The 22,334-nt window shown below is 49.4% G+C and overlaps 2 protein-coding genes and 1 long non-coding RNA gene across 5 annotated transcripts; 1 reads left to right on the top strand and 2 right to left on the bottom strand.

The window, feature by feature from the left end:
• Positions 1-408: 408 nt before the first annotated feature.
• Positions 409-4,229, bottom strand: LOC105474913 (H2B.K variant histone 1). The gene is made up of 2 exons (XM_011729820.3): positions 3,073-4,229; positions 409-684 (listed from the first exon to the last, which is right to left on the bottom strand). Exons 1-2 carry the CDS (start codon positions 3,289-3,291, stop codon positions 448-450), a joined length of 456 nt encoding a protein of 151 aa, XP_011728122.1. The 5' UTR covers positions 3,292-4,229; the 3' UTR covers positions 409-447.
• A 120-nt stretch (positions 4,230-4,349) lies between these two features.
• LOC105474914 (ATP binding cassette subfamily F member 2) lies at positions 4,350-21,130 on the bottom strand. Of its 3 annotated transcripts, none has more exons than XM_071094226.1 (15): positions 21,003-21,130; positions 20,140-20,339; positions 18,584-18,796; positions 17,736-17,918; positions 17,482-17,653; positions 16,312-16,407; positions 15,073-15,175; positions 11,936-12,031; positions 11,626-11,745; positions 11,448-11,537; positions 10,965-11,075; positions 8,848-8,910; positions 8,485-8,613; positions 7,749-7,952; positions 4,350-7,053 (listed from the first exon to the last, which is right to left on the bottom strand). In XM_071094226.1, exons 2-15 carry the CDS (start codon positions 20,294-20,296, stop codon positions 6,916-6,918), a joined length of 1,875 nt encoding a protein of 624 aa, XP_070950327.1. In that variant the 5' UTR covers positions 20,297-20,339; positions 21,003-21,130; the 3' UTR covers positions 4,350-6,915. The 3 variants fall into 3 exon arrangements, with proteins under 3 accessions (XP_070950327.1, XP_070950328.1, XP_070950329.1); XM_071094227.1 differs by lacking the exon at positions 21,003-21,130 and adding an exon at positions 20,908-20,965; XM_071094228.1 differs by lacking the exon at positions 10,965-11,075.
• LOC139362684 (uncharacterized) lies at positions 8,694-11,983 on the top strand. Its single transcript, XR_011621852.1, has 3 exons — positions 8,694-8,726; positions 10,033-10,120; positions 11,903-11,983. It is a non-coding gene; the product is annotated as an uncharacterized lncRNA (long non-coding RNA).
• Positions 21,131-22,334: the final 1,204 nt, after the last annotated feature.

The raw sequence follows: 22,334 nt of genomic DNA, 5'->3' as shown, positions 1-22,334 counted from the left end.
TAGAAGCTGGTCTGGGCCTTCAGTTTTTTATCTTGAATAGATCTGTGCAGCCCCTTCAAACAATAGTGTCTGTCATCTAGGACGCAATGACAGTTGGTGGGAAATGACATGGGGAAGCCACAGCCTGAAAGAGGACCACACAGGAGGAATTTCAGGCCCAGAGAGGGAATCAGCTGGCAGTAAATCCAGATGCTAGTCCAGTCCCAGGTCCTATTTCAGCTCACTACCAAATAGAACATTCACATGTTTACAAAGCTATCACACGTTGCTCACGGGATACACCTAGAAAGCAGTTTCTAAGACATCTGAAGAAGTGCTGCTCCACCTGTGGTAGCCTCGAAGTGAGGACACCCTTGCTTCAGACCACACCCTGGCCTCACACACCCTTCTTTCAAATCACCACAGTGCACAGAAACAGTTCAGCCTTTATTTTTGTCAGACCCTGGGTCACTTGGAGCTGGTGTACTTGGTGACAGCCTTGGTGCCCTCGGACACAGCGTGCTTGGCCAGCTCCCCAGGCAGCAGCAGACGCACGGCTGTCTGGACTTCTCGGGATGTCAGGGTGGTCCGGCCCGAGTACTGGGCCAGCCGGGCAGCCTCACACGCCAGCCGCTCAAACACATCGTTTACAAACGAGTTCATGATGCTCATGGCCTTGGCAGAGATGCCGATGTCAGGGTGCACCTGGAGAGAGGGCAGCACCACTCGGTTAATGGAAGGGGCTGGGGGAGGGGGGGTCCTGCCTACACTGCAAGCCTCACCCCTGAGCTGGGGTTCTAGGAAGCCAGAGGCAGAAGGCAGGGAGGCTCCTCACCAGCCCCTTCCCAGAGGCCAACAGTCATGGAAATAGGGATTTGTGTTTTCTTTGTACTACTATGGTATATCCAAGTTTTTTAAAAGAAGTTTTCAACTGCAAGAGGTAACATGATTAAGTTCCTTGTATGATCATGCACAAGAATCTATATTTAACAAATGGAACCAGTTACACATGCATCTTGCTGGTTTCACTGATGCATTTGCATAATGTTCCATGGTATGGATGTATCATACTTCCTATCACCATTCCTCTCTTCATGAACATTCCGGGTTTGGGTTTGGGTTTGGGGTGTTTTTTGTTGTTTTTGCCATTAGATGGTGCTATGGTAAATGTCCATCTTTGAATCTTGTGTGAGCATAGGGAAGGTTATTTCCAGAGGTGGGACTGTGGGGTCAAAAGGTTTGTGCACGTAACTTGGTGGAGCACATAACCAGTGGACATGTGCATGTGACAGTGGCAGCCCCGAACCAGGAGGGAGGAGTCCTGTTCTGTGGCTGTATTGTGAATTGCTGTGACCTCAAATATGGCCCTTTTCTCTGGGCCTCAGTTTCCTCTTCTGTCACACAAGCTTTTGAACTAAGTGATCTCTAGTAAAGCAATGGGACCTGACAGCAGTCCTGAAATGTGAGTAGGTAGACCTGGTCAGATGTGAAGTGGGAGAGAAGTGACTGTCCCACAACCTACATGGAGTCAGAGATGGAGACAGCACTAGAACCAACAGGCTCTGTCCCACCCACCCTCCCTGCCACCTCTGATCTCGACTGCCAACAGCAAATCTGCACCTGGCACAAGGCTGGTTCTGCCCAAACCCCCTCTGCTGTCAGCACACCCCATTCTCCTTAGGGCTCTCACCCACATCGGGAGGTCGAGGGGTTATCCCTCAGCAGCACTCTCCTCTGCGGGTCCAGGCCTGGCCTCACCCATCAGTTGCAATTTGTGCCCCTCAAGTCAGACTAAGACACAGGACTCAGTGATACTCACTCCTACCCTACTTTCTTCAGGGCACCGGAGACTGTCCTCTGGTGCATCTCTTCAGCCAACCCATATCAGTGCTGGACCCACTCACCCCCAACCCTACAAGAGCATTCCCAGGCACCCAGGTTGTCAATTCACTAAAACTGCTAATGGGATTTGGACTGGAGACAGGCATTACCTCTGGGGCCTGCCCTAACAGAGGGGTAAGAGTTTCAAGCAGGTTGGAGACCCAGGGTGGGCAACACATGGCTACCCCCACTTCCTCCTGGCCTTGGCCCTGCTGAGCAGTGGCTTTGGATCCTCCAGACAAACTGATTGTCAGTGTTCCAAGTGGCTTTTCATGCATGAATATAGGGCACCTGCAGCCTCAGTGTGTTGGGGAGAGGGACACACAGGAAGGATGCTAGAGGCTTGCCCAAAGCCTGGGGAGCTGGGACACTGCCACTGTCAGGCCACATGATGCAGGAACACCATGGAGCCTTTAGGGGCCTCAAGCTCTTTTGTCTGTAACGTGGACAAACCCTAAGCCCCTCAAAGAACTGAGTGCCACTTGTCCAGACCTTCCCCAAGACTCCAGTTCACCCTGAACACTCCTCTCCTCAGTCACCACCAACACACTTTGTATCATAATGTGTTTGGCACCCGATCACCTTCAGCCTGGCACAGAAAGTGTGGTCCTCTTGTCTTTTAATTATGTCCCACCTGGGCCGGGTGCGGTGGCTCACGTCTGTAATCCCAACACTTTGGGAGGCCAAGGCAGGTGGATCACAAGGTCAGGAGGTCAAGACCATCCTGGCTAACACGACGAAACCCCGTCTCTACTAAAAATACAAAAAATTAGCCGGGCGAGGTGGCGGGCACCTGTAGTCCCAGCTACTCGGGAGGCTGAGGCAGGAGAATGGCGTGAACCCGGGAGGTGGAGGTTGCAGTGAGCTGAGATCGTGCCACTGCACTCCAGCCTGGGCGACAGAGCGAGATTCCGTCTCAAAAAAAAAAAAAAAAAAAAAAAAATTATGTCCCACCTAATCATATTATCTCATCATCATTCCCATAAACTTCTGGAGCGTGTCAGGGAGCACACTGTCTCCTATCACCGGTGCCGAAGATCCTGAGAGGTAGAGACCTTGGAAATCAGGTCCCGCCACCTCAAGAGGGGCCCAGCCTGCCTGAGCCACTTGCCCCAATGCCAACACTAACCTCAGGGTCCCCGCTTCCAGCCAGTTCCCTTTCAAGGCGCTTTGCAAGGGCATCCCCCACACACATCCTTGCTCTGCACTCACCTGCTTCAGCACCTTGTAGATATACATGGAGTAGGATTCCTTGCGCCGACAGCGCTTTTTGGACTTTTTGTTCCCAGAACTGCGACCCCCACGGCCCCCGGGCTGCTGCCGCTGTCCATACTCAGCGCTCATCCTCCTGCTCCTCGAATAGCCCCCGCCCACCCCCTCGGAGCTACTTTTTATCAAGTCAGCTGCCCCATCAGGTGTGGCTGGGGACATGCACCTGGGAGAGTGGGGGTGGGAGGTAAGGGGCGTGACTCAATCGCAATCCAGAACATGCTCTGGGCTAACCTTGAAAAGAGACTAATTGTTCCTTCCTCTCCCCAAAGTAATCCCTCCGAATTAAGAAACGCTTCACCAGGTCCCCTCCCCCACCCAACCATCTCCCAGTGTATTTACGCACTTGTTAAAAGTTCAGGCCAACTCCAGCCCACCAGCCTGTAATCACGGAGCACACAGGTGCCAGCACAGCTCAGAGTGCTGGGGACTCCAGAAGGAATGCAGGTTCCCTCCCCCACTGGGCCCCAGTGGAGCTGAAGAGACAAGACTGGTTCACATCAAACCACCAGAGAAGGGTGAAGGGGCTAAAAGTGGTGGTACCCATGGTGAGGAGGGCTTGAGTAGCTACAGGCCGCTTATTGGCACAAATGGGATGTGCCTTTGTAGGCATTGTAGGATGTATCTTTGTAGGATGTATTCTTTAATTGGGAAGAATGAGAGAAAGAAATGGTGTGAAAGGTAGAGTGGAATCAGTGTGAGCAGAGTGTAACGAGGCTTGGACTGAAGGCAGAAGATGAGCAAAATGCCTGAGCCTGGACTAGATGCAGAGAGCAGACGCCCCCCAGGTGGTGAAGAGGCTGACAGGGAGGAAGACCACTGGAGGCGGCGAGAAGCAGAAAAACAATAGGTGCTCACCAGAAAAGCAGACATGGGGGTCTTGGGAGTTAGCAGTAAAGAAAAGGCCATTGCAAAATGGAGAAAGTCAATTGTCTCACTTAGCACCTATGGGGGAACAAATATTTCAGGCCCTTGAATGCTATGACTAAAGAAACCTGGAGCAATATGAAACATATTGGGGCATGGGCAGAAAGAGGATGTTTCAAATCAAGAGGCGGGGGAAGGGTTCCAAACACCAGCATCACCTGCTGGTTGTGTTAACGCGAGCAACCCCTCAATCAACTTACCTCTCCACCCCGCTCTGAATGGCAGGTCACATCCTACGTGCTAAGGCTTAAGAGAACTAACAGGGCATTTCTCAATCCAAAACAAGGCACTGCTAATTTTAGAAATATGTATTTTGTGGACTTTTAAAGCATTCTTTAAATTACCAAGGTTGACATTTTTCTCGACAAGTAAGCTGACTAGACTATTTCCATTCCTCTAGGTTCCGAAGACCTCCTGTCCTAGCATGGAGACCAGAGATCCCGAGACTACCTAGATTCTTAGCAATATCCAGCACTTCCTTGGCTGAAGTAGCAGGGACTCTGTCCCTCCCTGTTCCCATTATCCCAGCAGCCCACTCTCCAGATGCCATTCTCCCCTGAACCAAGGCTCTGGACACTCAGGACAGACTAACTTGGGCCATTTTGCTCCAGGTCCCACTTAAGGCATAAAGCAGTCAGGCCAGTACTCTCTGGGGTCAGTGGGTAGAGGACTCCCGTCTGTCTCTGCTGCAGTGTCTCATGGGATGCTCTTGTCCCTGTTGCCCAGGGCAGTTCCTGGACTTCGTGGCCATCTGAGAAGACCCTACTCATTTTCCAAGTGAGAGCACACTAATTCCACCTCTCTGGGCAGCTACTCACAAGAAATTTCCCTCCTTTTTGAATACTTCTGTCTCCTATCTAAATCACAATTTAGCATCTAATTTGTGTCCTGTATGGTTCTGTCTTACTGGCTTTCCAACAAGATCATGAGCTCCTAAGGGGTTTAAACACCATATGGGACAGTTGCTCCCGCCAGTCCTGGCATAATGAGTACTGAAAAACCATGGCTGTGTCTTCCCATAGGGATGGCTACTGATTTCAGAGGCAGAGTGATGAATCCATACCAGGAAGGATGGCCACTGGTGAGGTGCTATTGAAGTTCAAAAGACCCAGATAAGGTATGCAGAGCCCTGGGCTGGAAGTGAATTCAATAGTGATGATGAAAACTATGGCTGTGGACAGGTAAAAATACAAACTCTCCTGTATCCCAATAGGAAGAGAGGTTCACAGATGTTGGTGTGAAAATGCAAACTCCTGGCCATCTCTGCACTTCTCTCATTCTACCAAACGTGATTAATCAATAGGTCTGATGCTCAGCAACCTTTATTTTTTGAGACAGTGTCTCGGTCTGTCCTCAGGCTGGAGTGTAGTGGCACGTTCTCTGCTCACTGCAGCCTCAACCTCCTGGGCTCAAGTGAGCCTCCTCTTTCCAGAGCAGCTGGGACCACAGGCACATGGTACCATGCCCGGTTCGTTTTATTATTATTTGTAGAGATGGGGTCTCCCTACTTTGCCCAGGCTGGTCTTGAACTTCTGGGCTCAACTGATCCTCCTACATTGGCCTCCCAAGGTGATAAGCTTACAGTCGGAATACAGGTGTGAGCCACTGTGCCTGGCAGTCTGCATTTTTTTGAGACAGGGTTTTGCTCTGTCACCCAGGCTGGAATGCAGTGGTGCAATCTCAGCTCACTGCAACCTCCGCCTCCCGGGCTCAAGCAATCCAGCCACTTGAGCAGGTGGGATTCCAGGCGTGTAAAGATGGGTTTCGTCATATTTCCCAGACTGGTCCTGAACTCCTGAGCTCAAGTGATCCACCTGCCTCAGCCTCCCGAAGCGCTGGAATTACAGGTGTGAGCCACCGCACCTGGCCTGCGTTTTTAACAAGCAGCCCAACTTCTATGCAGTTGGGGCAGAACCTCAGATCACAATCGGAAAACCACGCTCCTGGACAGTGGTTTTCCAAATACAGCCCCTGGACCAGCAACAACAGCATCACCTGGAAACTTGTTAGAAATGTTCACGTTCTTGGTCTCCCCCAAAACCTACTGAACCAGAAACCCTGAGGCGAGATCTGGCAATCTGATCTCATGAGTGCTCCAGGTGATTCTGATTCACGTTAAAGTCTGTGAATCACAGGCCTGAGAAAAGGTGCAATTTCAAATCCGCAGTAAAGGGAGAACGTTCTTCGAGCTCCTACGGACTAGTCTTCGGTTCCCATCCACACACTGACGCTGGATCCAGCTCCTGCTGAGGGCAGTGCATGTTGGCACTGCAGGGAGGAGAAGGCCCCAGAGACCCGAGAAGGAAGGTAGGGACCGTGGCTTCCTCTTTCTTTATTGGGTGCTTTGTAGATGTCACGCAGGTCTAAAAGTTACACTGTTAAATAATTATTTAAAAACTGACCAGGACGAAGGTCCTGGTCCAGAGCTCCAAACCAGAAGCAAAAAGGAATCAGGGCGGTGGGCTGGGGGTACTCCTCCAACATCACCAAAACCCAGAAAACGAGGATCCTAAGCTCCTCCGCGGGCCAAATCCAGGGCTTGGGCCCTTGCGCTAACCCGCTGGTGCCTCTGACTGCATCACACTCAGAGTAAGTAACCAGCAAGGGGCTGGAGGGAACGGCCAGCCGAGTCCAGACATGGACAGACGTAACTGGAAGGAGGACAGGAAACAGACAGGTACTGTCCAGCTGTAGATAAGAGAGTGCAGCTAAGGCAGGTTGAGGGGCAGGGGAGAGGCTGGGGGAGCAGTATTGCAGCAATGCAGGAGTGTAGCCCCAGGGTCCTGTCCTGAGCGGCTGGTCAGGGTAGCAGCTGTTAGTTCCCAGATGGAGCTCCTGACCCGAGCCCAGGTAGAGGGCTCACACGTTGTGGGTCCTCTTGGTGAGCTGGGGCTCCTCATCCACCAGCTTGGACTTGAGGTGCTCCTTGTAAGCCAGGATGTCTCCAGGCCACTTGGTGATTGTCTGCTTCTCACAGACCCAAATTTCCTGTGCAACCTAGAGAGCAAAAACTAGACTTAATCCTGGGCTAGTCACTGTCCCCGCCTCTGCCCAGCAGACTATCCTGAGGGGCATCTAGGAAGAAAACTCCACCCTCCAAACCCATATCCAACTCACTGTCTCACTACTTCTAAGTTATTTGGGATGTTCTCACCCAAGGGTACCATAATCAGGTTTGGAGCCTTCCAAGCCAGGAACTGCTGTGTCACTCCTATTGTCAGCTCCCTGGCAGGGCCTAGATCTATTCAGAGGCTTCACTCTCAGCCTTCTTTTCTCCACCTCCTATCTTCTCCAGAGCTTCAGAGGAATGAGCAACAACTTCTTCTCCAATGACTGAGGTAGTTCTCTGTCTAATCAAAATCCTTCTTAGAATACTATTTTTGGACTAAAGAATCTTGGGACAGTAGTAAAAGCACCCAGTTTTCTACCCAACTCTCTTTCCCATTTGGGCCCAAAATGCTAAGTTGGTTGACATCTCCAGATAGCTACTGAAGAAATGAAGTGTTTCAGTTAAGGCATTCTAAGTAGCCCCAAAGAGGCATAAGAACCGGTCCTTACTACTTGTGTCTATGCTCTGAGCCCCTTCTCTTAATTAAGTAGGCGGGTATTATGCACCCTCCACATGCCATGACTACCCTACCCAACCCTCTAGAAGCTCTCTGCTGTGCCTCACCCACCGGCCAGGGCCTCACCTGCTGAATGAGTCTGAAGTCATGGCTGACCAGCATCATACCACCCTCAAACTCATTGATGGCATCTGCCAGGGCGTCGATGGTCTCAATATCCAGGTGATTGGTGGGTTCGTCCAGGAAGAGCATGTGGGGGTTCTGCCAAGCCAGCCAGGCCAGACAAACTCGGCACTTCTGCCCATCTGACAAGTTCCGGATTGGGCTCACCTGAATAGAACCATGACCTACATATAACTTGGCATTATCCCACCAACCAGCACAGCTCCTCTCTCCCTCATTTCTCCCTGACTCCTCCGTTAGCATCGCCATTTTATAAAAAGTGAGGCTCAGAGAAACCCACTAGTCTCTTGAGGCCTGAAAGAGACTCGTCCGGAAACCTGAAGCCCTTGCCATTACTAAGCCGGTATCTCTTGCTCTCTTGACAATTAAATCTTAATGAACTGGATCCTTCCAGATCTGAATCCAGAAATTTGTTTTCTAGACTGCAAGTTCCTTTGCCCTCAAGCACTATGGCACAAGGGCATGTCAGAGACTGGCACGCTATCCTTGCTCCCTTAAAATGCTCCATTACATAACAACCTAGAGTAAAGAAAAGGTAGTAGGTTCTTAGGGGAATCAAATGGCGGAGACTCTGGTTTGGACAGCTTCGAAACCTAGCCTGCCAGGACAGTGTCCCTTGACCCACCCAGTCACAGTCTCCCAGCTATTTGGCATCCTCACCACACCCTCCTTTACTGACCTGTTGTTTCCCAGTAAGACCGTATCGCCCAATGATCTTCCTCATTTCTTCCTTCTCCTTGATCTCTGGGTAGCACTTCATCATGTACTCCAAAGGCGAGAGATCTAAGTCCAGCTGCTCTTGTAAATGCTACAGGAAAAATGGAAGCCACCTGGGTGTGACTGGCATCCCGCTTCAAAAAGAACCCTACTAGATAACTTCCTATTTCTATCTCGGGCACCTGTTCTGGGTTCAAGAAGCAGGTAGGAGCCACCTAGGCTGGAATTCCTGCCAGGGGGTGGGGGCGGCTGGCTGGAACTCGGCCAGATACAGCCCTTTCCTACACCCTGGGCAATTCCCCGGATCCCAACCCCAGGCCTGTACCTGATGGTAACGCCCTATCTTGACATGAGAGTGTTTTCGGATCATGCCATCTGTGGGTAGTAACTAGGAAGAAAAAAGTAGAAACGTTAAACATGAAACAAAGGAAGCCCAGTTAGAGACATAGGCAGAGCAGGCAAACACACACATGTTCACAATGAACAAGACTCAACTTCCTAAAAAGAATACATCACCAACTCACACACTGCTATTCTGGCCACTCTAAAAATATTTAGGAAGATGTACTGAAGCAGATGTTCTCAAGAGGCAAAGATACAATTTAAGTAGTTATGAAACGTCTACTGCAGAACGCACTATGCTGTATAACAAAGGACTTGGATGTAGGTGTAACATACATTTTCTAAAATTAAAAACAGTTAAGTCCTCAAAGTTGTCACTGTCATCGATAGGTTCTTAGACACAGAACCTATTTTAAAGTTTCATTTTAAGTGAAACAACATATAACAAAACTAATTTTGCCACAGGCTAACTGATATAAAGAAAAATTAGGTTCCTGCAGCATTTTTGGTCACAAAAAAAGATCACCAAACTTCTAAATAAAGATCCAAAGATTCTTTTTTTTAAGAGGGAGTCTCACTCTGTCACCCAGGCTGGAGTGCAGTGGCGCGATCTCAGCTCACCGCAACCTCTCTGTCCCAGGCTCAAGAGATTCTGGAGTAACTGGGATTACAGACACCTGCCACCATGCCTGGCTAATTTTTTTGCATTTTTAGTAAAGACGGGGTTTCACCATGTTGGCCAGGCTGGTCTCAAACTCCTGATCTCAAGTGATCTGCCTGCCTCGGCCTCCCAAAGCACTGGGATTATAGGTGTGAGCCACGGAGCCTGGCCAAAAGACCCAGTCACTTCTAATATTCAACATTAAAATACATGTGAGCTATACATACACTTAAGAAAGATTAATAGAAATGAGGTAAGTTATTTACCCAATTTTTGGTGAATCAGTGAGTGATGGCAATTGTAAGAGTGGTGGGTTAAACCAAGGAATAAATGTTTGCAAAGGGAAAATCGTAAGGAGCACCTCCTATCACCACACAGTTCAAAAATAATCACGAATGTGGCTGGTTTGCTGAGTGCATTTGTATGATTATCATAAACTTTATGAATTTTTCTTTTACAGTAATTTATACTCATTCAGGCTATCATTTTCCAACCTGCTTATTCAAGTTTAGGATCATGGGCAGCCGGAGCCCATCCCACAATCCGGGGAACAAGGCAAGAACCAACCCTGAAGAGGACGCCATTCCATTATAGGGTACGCTCACACACACCCACACTCATTCAGACTGGAACCACTGAGACATGCCAAGTAACCTGACAGGCGCAGCTTTGGGATGCGGGAAGAAACTGAAGTACCAGGGAAAACCCATGTAGACGTTAAGGGGAAAGTGCAAACTCCACAAAGACAGTGGTCCCAGCTGGGAATCATTTCTATTTTTCATCAATATTAATGAAATGACATTACTTGAGAATCTGCAGCATCCCTAAACGCACAGATGTTCCTATATTCTAAATGCTCTGATTGAAAATAGAAACATGGGCCAGGCATGGTGGCTCACGCCTGAAATCCTAGCACTTTGGGAGGCCAAGGCAGGCAGATCATGAGGTCAGGAGTTCAAGACCAGCCTGACGAACATGGTGAAACCTCATCTCTACTAAAATACAAAAAAATTAGCTGTGGTGCATGCCTGTAATCTCAGCTACTTGGGAGGCTGAGGCAGGAGAACTGCTTGAACCCGGGGGATGGGGGTTGCAGTGAGCTCAGATCGCACCATTGCACTCTAGCCTGGGCAAGAGTGAGACTCCGTCTCAAAAAAAAAAAAAAAAATAGAAATGTGCTCAAATACATACATGTATTCACACACGTACTATAAAAGACTCCCCCCTACATCCCTGTCCCAGGAAAACAGTCCCCAGCCTCAGCACTGTCCAACCAGACATTCCCCTTCTCCTGTCTGCTGCCCCGCCCCTCCAGATGGCTCACTCACCACCAGGCTACTCAGGCCCTCCCAAAGTAGTAGCCGCTGCATCACTTCCCTCTTCCTTAGCCATCGCAAGGCCTAATCTTAGAAGGATCCACGCCCACCTTGGCACTGTACCTCTCCAGTTAGCAGCTTCAGAAGAGTTGACTTCCCTGCTCCATTGGGCCCTACCAGAGCCACTCGTGTGTCAAGGTCAATTCCAAATTCTAGATTATTGTAGATGCAAGGCTGAGGTGGGGATGAGAGAGATATGGACACAAGGCTAGAGTACGAATCTGCTCTGACCAGCAGACTAAGCCCGCTGACTCCCCAGTCACCAAGAGAGGAGGAAGGAAGAGTAGTGGGAGGAAGCACTCATAGTAGACCCCGCCTCCCCCACTGCCTCCGCCCACCAACCCAGTTGAGTAGTCTTCTTTCCATATACACGAAGAAGTGCCTGTGAGCAGCCTTGGATGAAGGCATCCCAGCTGCCACACCTGAAAATCCCCCAGAGGGCGTGGGCTAGCAGGTGTGGTCAGCACAGGACAGGAGCGGCTCCCATGAGCTGCCACTCACCCTATAAGATACACCCCAGCCACCCATGCCCTGCCCTGAACTTACCCCATCTTTTGTATACTTGAAGCTCACATTTTGCACCATAATGACAGGTGGAGGGATCTTGCCACATGGTGGGAAATAAAATGACAGTGTCTAGGCAGAAAAGAGGGCATGTATCAAGTTGGCTCCCTTCTTATCCATCTCACCTTAGGCCACCCAACCCCACCCAATCACACCCTACCTTATCGCTCACAACCCTCTCTGTCAGTCCTGATGCCATCATTTTCTGTAGCGTCTTCTCCTTGCTCTGGGCCTGCCGGGCCAGCTTGGCACTGCCATGACCAAACCTCGCAATGTAGTTCTAAAAGAGACCAAAGGGAGCTTGGAGTACATGCAGGCGCTCAACAATTCATCTTCAATCCAGGGCAAAAATGGTGATCGTAACTCCTTCCCAACCTCCTCCATCACCCCAATTTGTCCCAATGCCCTCATCCAAGCCCCCTGCTTGTTTTGGACAGGAAGCCACGAGCCTGACTCTGCAGTCTCCCTACCTTCATGTGTGCAATCTGATCTTGCTCCCAGTGAAACCTCTTCATCTGGTTCTCCTCCAGCTCTAGCCGCGTCTTCACATACTGATCATAATTACCCTGCGTGGAAATGTGCCAGGTAAGGCGGGCAGCTTTAACCTGGGTTTCAATCCTGGATTCTCATTCAGAGTTTAGGGGGATGAGGAATGGCACTGACTTGGCCCTGGCTCTAAGAATGTGCAGTAAGAACAGAGGAAGTGCATTACAGAAGCATATCCTAACCTCAAATCAGAGTCTTTTCAATTCTATGCCCCTTGCTCAGCGCAGCCAGGGTCAGGCTCCAGCGCAAATCCTTAGGTTAGCCAGAAAGACACCTGTGGCAATGGGAGTAGCCCTGAAAATCACGGTCATAGAGACGTCATGAGACTGAGAGCCTTCCAATACCACCTCCCATTCCTCTCCCAGCCCCTAGAAGCTAAAGCCCCACAAAAGACTACAAGAGCTGTCTCCAGATAGGAAAACAGACCAGTCAGATTTAGAAGCTGACAAACCCTGCATAAGTGGACTACCATGGCTTCTATCTGCAAACAAAACTGGACTCAAGCTAAATATCCATCAGAAAGGGCCTAACACGTTACAGGATAAACACATAACGAAATACTGTGCAGTCACTGAAGATTGTGGTTGATTTATATATACTCACATGGAAAGCAGTCCAAAATATACTAAATTTAAAAAGCAACCTACAGAATGATTATTAAAATTGTAACTGTGGCCAGTTGCAGTGGCTCACGCCTGTAATCCCAACACTTTGGGAGGCTGAGGTGGGTGGATCACTTGAGGCCAGGAGTTTGGGAGCAGCCTGGTCAACATGGCAAAACCCCGCCTCTACTAAAAATATAAAAATTAGCCAGGTATGGTGGCATGTGCCTGTGGTCCCAGCTACCTGCGAGGCTGAGGTGGGAGGATTACTTGAACCTGAGAGGCAGAGGTTGCAGTGAGCCAATTATCACGCCACTGGACTCCAGCCTGGGAGACAAAGACAGACCCCATCTCAGGAAAAAAGAGGCCAGGTGTGGTGGCTCATGCCTCTAATCCCAGCACTTTGGGAGGCTGAGGCAGGCAGATCATGAGGTCAAGAGAGCAAGACCATCCTGGCCAATATGGTGAAACCCCGTCTCTACTAAAAATACAAAAATTAGCTGGGCATGGGGGCGCGCACCTGTAGTCCCAGCTACTCAGGAGGCCGAGGCAGGAGAATCCCTTGAACCTGGGAGGCGGAGGTTGCAGTGAGCCCAGATTGCTCCACTGCACTCCAGCCTGGCAACGGAACAAGACTCGGTCTCAAGAAAACCAAAAAAAAAAAAATGCTGCAATTGTATAAAAAGATATGTATATATGAAATTTTCTACAAATGCGTGCAAGTATACATGAAGTGTCTGAAAGGCTATGTTAAAAACTAATACTCCTATGACTATGAATGAAGAGGACATCAATTGTTAATTTCTTATATGCTTTTTGAAATATAAAATGAAAAGGCAAGGCACAACAGTGGGCTGTTGAGATCCTGATCCCCATTCTCCTGTGGTCATGGAAGATGGGGTAAATGTGTTAACTCCAGTGAAGCAGAGTTAAGACGGCATTCAAGAAGGCAGAGGGAGGCCTGGTACAGTGGGTCATGCCTGTTTTTCCAGCACTTTGGGAGGCCGAGGTGGGCAGATCACCTGAGGTCAGGAGTTTAAGACCAGCCTGGCCAATATGGCAAAACCCTGTCTCTACTAAAAATACAAAAACTAGCCAGGTGTGGGGTCGCATGCCTGTAGTCCCAGCTACTCGGAAGGCTGAGGTACAAGAATCACTTGGATTCAGGAGGTAGAGGTTGCAGTGAACTGAGATCGTGCCAGCCTGGGTGACGGAATGAGATTCTGTCTCCAGAAACAAAAAGGCAAGGCAGATGGCACCAGGGCCTGCCTGGGCACCGTGAAAAGTCAACTTCTTTGCCACAAGGCAAACATACACCATGTGCACAGGCTGCCAATCCATGGCCTATGGCCTGGAAGCAATGACTTTGGGATTAAAATAAAACAGGTGGCAGGACTCCTTGTCCATATCCTTTTCTTTTTTTGAGACGGAGTCTTGCTCTGTCGCCCAGGCTGGAGTACAGTGGCACGATCTCGGCTCACTGCAAGTTCTGCCTCCTGCATTCACGCCATTCTCCTGCCTCAGCCTCCCGAGTAGCGGGGACTACAGGCGCCTGCCGCCACGCCCGGCTAGTTTTTTGTATTTTTAGTAGAGATGAGTTTTCACCATGTTAACCAAGATGGTCTCGATCTCCTGACCTCATGATCCACCCGCCTCGGCCTCCCAAAGTGCTGAGATTACAGGCGTGAGCCACTGCGCCCGGCCGTCCGTATCTTTTTATAGCAATAGGTAGAAAGGAGCTAACAGATAGGTCTGGTTTTTTTGGTTTTTTTTTTGAGATGAGTCTTGCTCTGTCACCCAGGCTGGAGTGCAGTGGCGTCATCTCAGCTCATTGCAACCTCCACCTCCAGGGTTCAAGTGATTCTCCTGCCTCAGCTTCCCAAGTAGCTGGGACTACAGGCACCTACCACTACACCTGGCTAATTTTTTTGTATTTTTAGTAGAGATAGGGTTTTTTTTTTTTTTTTTTTTTTTTTTTTTTGAGACGGAGTCTCGCTCTGTCGCCCAGGCTGGAGTGCAGTGGCCGGATCTCAGCTCACTGCAAGCTCCGCCTCCCGGGTTCCCGCCATTCTCCTGCCTCAGCCTCCCGAGTAGCTGGGACTACAGGCGCCCGCCACCTCGCCCGGCTAGTTTTTTGTATTTTTTTTTAGTGGAGACAGGGTTTCACCATATTAGCCAGGATGGTCTTGATCTCCCGACCTCGTGATCCGCCCGTCTCGGCCTCCCAAAGTGCTGGGATTACAGGCTTGAGCCACCGCGCCCGGCCAGAGATAGGGTTTCACCATGTTGGCCAGGCTAGTCTCAAACTCCTGACCTCAAGTGACCCACCCACCTCAGCCTCCCAAAGTGCTGGGATTATAGGCATGAGTCACCACACTGGCATTCTTCTTTTTTTTTTAAAGAGAATTTCAGAGATTTGGTAAGCAGAGATTACCAGAAAGAAGCCGAGGCCCACTCACCGTATAATACTTCAGTTTCTTGTTGTGCATGTGAATGATGTTGGTACAGACACCATTCAGAAAATCCTGGGAATGGGAGACGAGGACCAAGATGCGCTTAAAACTGCAAAGCCAAAGAACCAATCAGTGAAGAGCTCAACCACGGGAGCTAGCTGACAACAGGTGAACTGAGAGTCAGGCCCATCCTTATTCCTAAGCACCTTTTAGATGTGTTGTCCAATTCCTGGTTGTCAGCAAGCACCTAAGCCACCACTTAACAATCTAACTCTAAGGGACATCTTTCAGTGTGGCGAGACAGCCTGAGTTTCCTCAATCTTCTGTTCTAATTTTCTTTTCTTTTTTTTCTTTTTTTTGAGACGGAGTCTCACTCTGTCGCCCAGGCTGGAGTGCAGTGGCTGGATCTTAGCTCACTGCAAGCTCCGCCTCCCGGGTTCGGGCCATTCTCCTGTCTCAGCCTCCTGAGTAGCTGGGACTACAGGCGCCCGCCACCTCGCCCGGCTAGTTTTTTGTATTTTTTAGTAGAGACGGGGTTTCACCGTGTTAGCCAGGATGGTCTTGATCTCCTGACCTAGTGATCCGCCCGTCTCGGCCTCCCAAAGTGCTGGGATTACAGGCTTGAGCCACCGCCCCCGGCCTTCTGTTCTAATTTTCAACAGAATGGAGTGGAGACAGTAGTCACAGTGATAGTAAACAGAAATGTGTATGTACACAAATACACCCACGAATGTATCCAAAACTGTGGGTGGGAAGACACAATAAAAAACAAAATTCTTTACTTTTTGAAAGAAGGTACTAAGTCACTGTACCACTAAAAGCCTTCTTTTAAAATTGGTACAGTATTCCAGCTTATTCAGTTCTTTAGCCGTAGGACCATGACCATATTGGCTATATTTTCCTTTGTCATTGCTTCATGATCTTAGATGGAAGACCTCCTTTTTTTGCTTTATACAATTAAGAAAAAAAAATGTCTTTAATTAAGATCTCGAATTTGAAATATGGAAAAAATCAACAAGGATTTTTTTTTTTAATGCTCATAAATTTCACACTAAAGAAAATCAAACAAAACGGCCAGCCCTAAACAGCCCTAAAGGTGCTCACTGCTTGTCCAAGCAAGTGAACTCCGGCCTTCCTTCAGTTCCTTTCTCACCGCTCTAACAGCAGTGCAGTTTCTGGGCAGCCATTTTCTAGATTCCCCGCTTTGGGACTGGCCCACTCACATCCCCCATCCCACCTTCTTACGTTTTTAGTTCTTCTTCCAACCACACACAAGCATCTAGGTCCAGGTGGTTGGTGGGCTCATCCAGGAGCAGCATGAAGGGCCGAATAAAGAGGGCTCTGAAGGACAGTAAAAGAGACAGAAGCACCTCAGAATTATAATGGATGTGACACAGGAGGGACCAACTTGCCTGCTACATGCAGTTCTGAGTAGGCTCCTGGCTTGAGTCTTGAAATCAATTTTAGGCTCTATACTTCAGAGGGAAAAGAAGTAGGACACAAACAAGAGTCGAAGAGGAGAGACTGAAGAGTAGAATACGGGACTCAGAAGCATATAAGGACAGTTTGAGGCAAGGCTGTAGAAGTCTCTATGAGTTGATAAGCCTTGTGCACTGAAGTTGGATACCATAGAGACGACAAAAAGATACAAAGGAAATAAACTGCTAAAACAAATTAGACCTATCTGAAGGTCTGAAGATAGACCTATCTGGTGGGGTGGCCACAGTCTCGCAAGGGATAGACTCTAAAGCTCTGGTTCCTCTAAAGTTCTGGTTCCCAAACCAGAAATCTGTGTTTTTAAAAGCTCCTTGGGTGAACCAGTGACAGCTAATCCTTGCTAGCAAGTGGAGCCACTGTGTTCATGTTCTAAGGCACACGCAGGCAACTTTCTAGAGCAGTATATCAAGTCTTATAAATTCCCTTCACAGAGAATGATGGGGCAAGGAATTACCTGTTCAGTGACTCGGGGGGGATTATTGGGGGAATGCTTGTCTATAGAAGCTCACTTTGAGTCCAGGCCACAACAGAGTAAGAATGATAGCTATCATAATCGCCGTCTAACATTTTATCTTTACAGCCAAAATTAGCAGGAGTACAGCACAAAAAAGGTGGAAAGGGAATCCTGGTGGGAGGACAGAAACAGACCTACTCTACCGTTTTACCTAGGACTACCCCTAGGATCTCTAAACTCTGTGCTGGGTGCTGGGAATCCAACAGAAAACTGAGTCACTCTACCACTTCAGCCAGGAAGCTCTCTCTCTAACCCATACGCAACAACCCCCTCTACACTGCAAATGTCCATGTCTCGTTTGACACTTACCGATGACTCCTGTTCCAAACAGTTCCACTGGAGTGAACACTAAACTCTGGAGAGATGGGGGAGTTACGGCGGTAAGGAAGGAGGGAGGGACTCACCTGGCAAGGGCAACCCTCATCCTCCAGCCCCCACTGAAGTCTTTTAGCTTCTTGCGCTGCATGGCAGGCGTGAAACCCAGTCCATGTAAGATCCGCGAGGCCCTCATCTCTGCCTTGTCAGCATCCAGCTCCTCCAGGCGCTCGTAGAGCTCCATGAGTTTCTCACACTCCGCTGTGGATAGTGTATGGCCATGAGGCTCCTGGGGGCCTTTCTGGGAGGACGCCCACCCCCATGCCCAGGTCTGGAGCCCTACCATCCTCATGAGCCAGCCGCTCTGCCTCCCTCTCCAGCATGGCCCGCTCTGTGTCAACTTCCATCACACACTGCAAGGGTGTCTTGTCACTAGGAGGCATCTCTCGAGTCAGATGGTAGATGTCAATGTGCTCAGGGATGGGCACTTCACGTTTCCCAATAGCGGAGAGCAGCATGGACTTTCCTGAGATGGGAGAGAAGCAGACGCTTGGTACACTGAGCTTCCCCTATTCCTCTTCACCACTAGCTCTTCCACCCCAGCCAAACTGGGACCTCATCCAATTTTTTTTTTTTTTTGAGGACCTTTCTTCCCTTTATTCGTTCAAACCTTGCCAGCCCCCATTCTTGGGATTCCTTTCCAACTTTCCTCCAATTCTTGCCGCACCCCTTCTCTGAAGCTTTTTTCATTTACCACAGCTTCACACGCCCTTGACCAACTTCTCCAGCACCTGCTGTCTGTAACTACTCATGTGGTACCGGGTGGACTCACCCTAATCCGAAAATCCAAAATGCTCCAAAATCCAAAACCTTTTCAGAGCTGACATGACGCTTAAAGGAAATGCTCATGGGAGGATTTCAGGTTTTTGGATTAGGGATGCTCAGCTGGTAAGTATAATGCAAATATTCCAAGATCCGAAACACTTCTGGTTCCAAGCATTTCAGATAAGGGATTCTCAACCTGTACATACCACATACCGCTCTGCACTGCTAGTTCCTTTCCCCTGGACGTATCTGGTCTCCCACCCACATTCTAAACGCTTTGCTCTGAACATAGTTGGTGCTAAATACTTGTGAGTGACAGATGAGCCAAGGAGAGATACCTCCCACTTCCCCTTCCAAGGGCCTCACCAATTCCATTTAAACCAATGAGGCCATAACGACGGCCTGAGTTTAATTCCAGTTTGGTGTCACTGAGCAGCTCTTGACCATGAAAGGTGAGTGAGAGGTTGATAATGTGAACATCTGTACTGTTGGGGTGAGAGGCCAGGACGCCAGTGACAGCTCGAGCAGCAGCTTTCTTCATCTCAAAGTCCTCTAGCTCCTTGGTCAGCAAATCTATTTCTGGGGATAGAAAAGCAGTTTGGGAAGATGGCTGTGAGACAGACTCAGCTCTCCACAAAGAGGAACATCCTGAAGGACTGGGTTCCGATCCTGCTGAGCAGACTCAGATGTTTCCCAAGCTTTACAGAGTGCACACTGACACAGAGCTGCCCTGACACCCTGCTCGTTTTGACACCCGTCCTTTTAATTATAATCTCTCTTGCCCTTGTTTTGTCCCTTCATATCTGTTTACTTACTCCCATCATTCATAACTTCTGTCCTCCACTACTGTGGCCAGGAATAAAACTTTCCCACAGTTTTACTGACTTTACTGCTCCTTCTAATCGCTTTCTAACTCTCCCTTTTCTGAATGCCTGTTACAATTTGCAAAACTAATTCTCCTTTCCTCTTCAAACATTTACTTAGTGTCTATCTGAGAAGTTCATAAAAAAACCCAAGACCTAGTCCTTGCACTCAAAGATGACACAATTTAGACAAAGAAACAGGAGATACAACATAAAAAGGTAAGTAACACTAAAAGAAAGCAAAAGCATATAGAGAATGGAAATATTGAGGTCAGGTTTGACTGAGAGACGCTTCACTATCCTGAGCGAGGCCTTGACAGAAATGTCAAATGTAGCTAGCAAAAACATGATGGTATTAGAATTCAGTGTGTGAAAGAACAGAGATGTGGTGACTATTCAAGGGATAATAAATAGTCTGGATGGAGCAGAAGGCTGTTTAGGGAGTTTTCAGGGGGCAGGGAAGAGGGCTGGGATTGGACTGCCAAGGGCCTGGAATAGTCTTTACGGCATATTGCCATGTTTCCCCGTCTAGACGGTAAGTTTTTGGAAGGAAGACTGTAGTGCCTCAGTGTATATCACCATGTCTAGCACTTGAGAAATAATAAATATTTCCCAAAATACAAATAACAGAAAGGGAGCTCTCTCCCAGGAAAAACCCCATGAAACAACCCATAAGTTACTCTGGTAGGGAGAGCCACTACTCCTGTGAGGACAAGCGTATAATGTAGCACCGAACCTGGCACACTGGCCACCATGCATAGAAATGGAAACTGAAAAAGGGGCAGGGAACCGAGCCCCTCCTCACAGTCTAATAGAGCAGCAACACAGCTCAGCAACTCCCACTTCTGCTTGCCACTGAGTATGTGAGAACCTTGTCTTCGGCTTCCTCGCTCAATGATAGGGTGGCACAAATTCCAACTCTACTGATTTGATTCATCATGAAAAGTTGCATGACACCAGATACATTCTCCACTGCCCCCAGCATCAAGATTCCGACTCTGGCTGGGGCATGCCTTAAGTCTTAGCAACCATTCCCAACTCACCCCTCCCTCAATTCACCTGTGGTCTCTCTGCCATTGGCCTCATTCTTCTCCTCTGCCACCTGTGGTTCTGTGACAGCATCTCCATTTTCTTCATGTCCTTTTCTGGGCCGCTGTCGCGCTTTGGCAGCCTCCTTCTTTTTGGCTGCCTTCTTCTTGGCCAGGTCGGAGGGCATGATGATGACCCACAGGGGTAGGTTAACTGTTCTTTCAAGGTGCCTGAAGGAAGGCAAACAGACACCCCCAAACTCTAAACTTACTAGTAAGAATGCCTGGGCCCTGCTCCATCCCTCTCAGGAATCTTCCTGTCAATATCAAGCCTCTGATGCCCTGGCCTGCCCCTGCCTCCTCTCTCCCAACTTGGTCAGGGTCTCTCAAACCAATGCCGATTCTCAGCCGCTCTTCTAATCTTAACATCTTTTTCCACAGGCACCAGTTCCCCCATGAACTGCCTCACTTTGGAAACGCTCCTTCTTTCAGGGCCTCCAGCTGGGGACCAGGTTCTGTCCCTCAGCGGAGGTCCCCGTCTCTGGTCTCCCTACAACTTGGCGCTCCGCACTCAGCTGGCCGCCTCGCTTTCCGGGCTTCCTTCTCCCGTCCGTCTCGGGCCTCTTCTCGGTAGTCCCTCTCCACATCACCCGGCCGCAGAACCCAGCCTCTTGCCGGGACTCACTCGTCCTCGCCCGCGTGAGTTCCCTCCTAGTCTCCACGCTCGTCACCCCGGGGTACTCCCCCACCCCGCCCGTGAGGTTCTCTCCCTGAGCTCTGTCTTTCCCCTCGCAGAAACCTCCATCCAAACCCCGTTCCTCCTTCCTCTTCTAATCCTCTTTCCACATCACCGGCGGGCACCCTCTGCCTACAGCTCCCCTTCCCCTAACTCACTGGGCCTTGCTGCTCGGCCTCTGTCGCAACAGAGCTGCTCCTTGGGCTCCTCCGCGTGCGGCCGGCTCACCAGCCAATCACGACCTCGGGTGGTTCTCGGCGCGCCGCCGCGCTGCCTCCTGGGAAGTGTAGTCCTCAAGTTGCAGCGGCCAAGAGTGAGACCCGGCTTCAGGACTACCGCGTATCCCAGAGACCTCGCGGGGCCGCGTGACGCCATCAGGATGCGCGAGGCTCGGGAAGGGGCGGGATTAGAGTCCAAGAGCTCTCTGCGAGCGGGCCCGCTTCGGGCGCTGGAAACTGCAAATCCCAGGTTGCTCGTCGGATAAGCCGGCTGAGCCTTCCAGGCTTACCCCACCTCTCGAAAATCGATTGAGCTGTTGTGGAGTTACGAGTTTTTAGAGCTACCTAACCGACTCAGGCAGCAGGGCGTGCAACTACACTTCCCAGCTTGCCTCAGCGGGAGTAGGTCGAAACAATGGGAGAGGAGAGGTGGGAGGTGAGCGGAGAAGGACTGAAATGAAGGGGACGCTGGGCAAGGGTCCCGGAAAGCGGGGCATCCCTGCGAAGATGTTGCCAACGGAATTCCTTCACGAAAGAAAGCGCCTTGGTTTCATGAAACCGTAATTTTAGAGTCTGGTTCATTGTTAAACTTTTAGAAGGTGCCAGACGTTGTTTTGGAACCTCGGCCGCTTAGCCTACCCGCTCCAGAATTGTTAGGTTTCCACTGAAGCCATGCAAGTTTCGTGGAAAGAGCCCTGAGATAAAAAGGCCCCTTGGCCGAGATTCGTTTTGTTATTAGTTAGCCATGCTACGGGCCCGTTACTTTCCCTTTGAGTCTCACTGTTTAAAATCTCACATGACATTTTGGGCTGGATGATTTAAAAATAAATACAATCTCTCACGGACTTCACCTTGCCTACATTGTAAACTCCAAATGTTTAGCCTCAAGTACAAGGCAGGCCCTTTGTGATCTTTGTTACTTCTCCAGGCTCCTGTGCAGCAGGAGTATCTCCATCAGTGATACTTGGGGAAGCAAAGGAAGCTATTACTCCCCGTGAGCATATTCTCCAAATGCAGCACCTTTTCGCCCACAGTCCGTGACTCAAAAAGTGAGAACTAGTTTTTCTTCTCAAACTCAAATACTTTAGTAGAACTTACCTACTTAAATAGTTTGGAGGTTAACCATGCTATTTTACACCTGCATGCCTTTGAACATACATTTTCGTAGAATATCCTCCACCAACGAAGTGCCTACTATCTGTCAGGCTCAGATATATGTGCTGGAGTTGCAATGGTGCAAAGTCACTCCCTGACCTCAAGGAGCTCATAATG

This window comes from Macaca nemestrina, chromosome 4 (assembly GCF_043159975.1).
Source record: "Macaca nemestrina isolate mMacNem1 chromosome 4, mMacNem.hap1, whole genome shotgun sequence".
NCBI classification, from domain to species: Eukaryota; Metazoa; Chordata; class Mammalia; order Primates; family Cercopithecidae; genus Macaca; species Macaca nemestrina.
Note: the sequence above shows the minus strand (reverse complement) of the source record. Positions and strands in the feature narration are given on the sequence as shown.

Coding starts and splice junctions, on each gene's coding strand:
- LOC105474913 (XM_011729820.3), bottom strand. CDS start 3,291: ATGTCCCCAGCCACACCTGATGGGGCAGCTGACTTGATAAAAAGTAGC. Junction 685..3,072: donor TCTACAAGGTGCTGAAGCAG/GTGAGTGCAGAG, acceptor CCCTCTCTCCAG/GTGCACCCTGACATCGGCAT.
- LOC105474914 (XM_071094226.1), bottom strand. CDS start 20,296: ATGCCCTCCGACCTGGCCAAGAAGAAGGCAGCCAAAAAGAAGGAGGCT. Junction 11,746..11,935: donor ATCAGATTGCACACATGAAG/GTAGGGAGACTG, acceptor GGTCTCTTTTAG/AACTACATTGCGAGGTTTGG. Junction 8,614..8,847: donor AGATAGGGCGTTACCATCAG/GTACAGGCCTGG, acceptor TTTTTCCTGTAG/CATTTACAAGAGCAGCTGGA.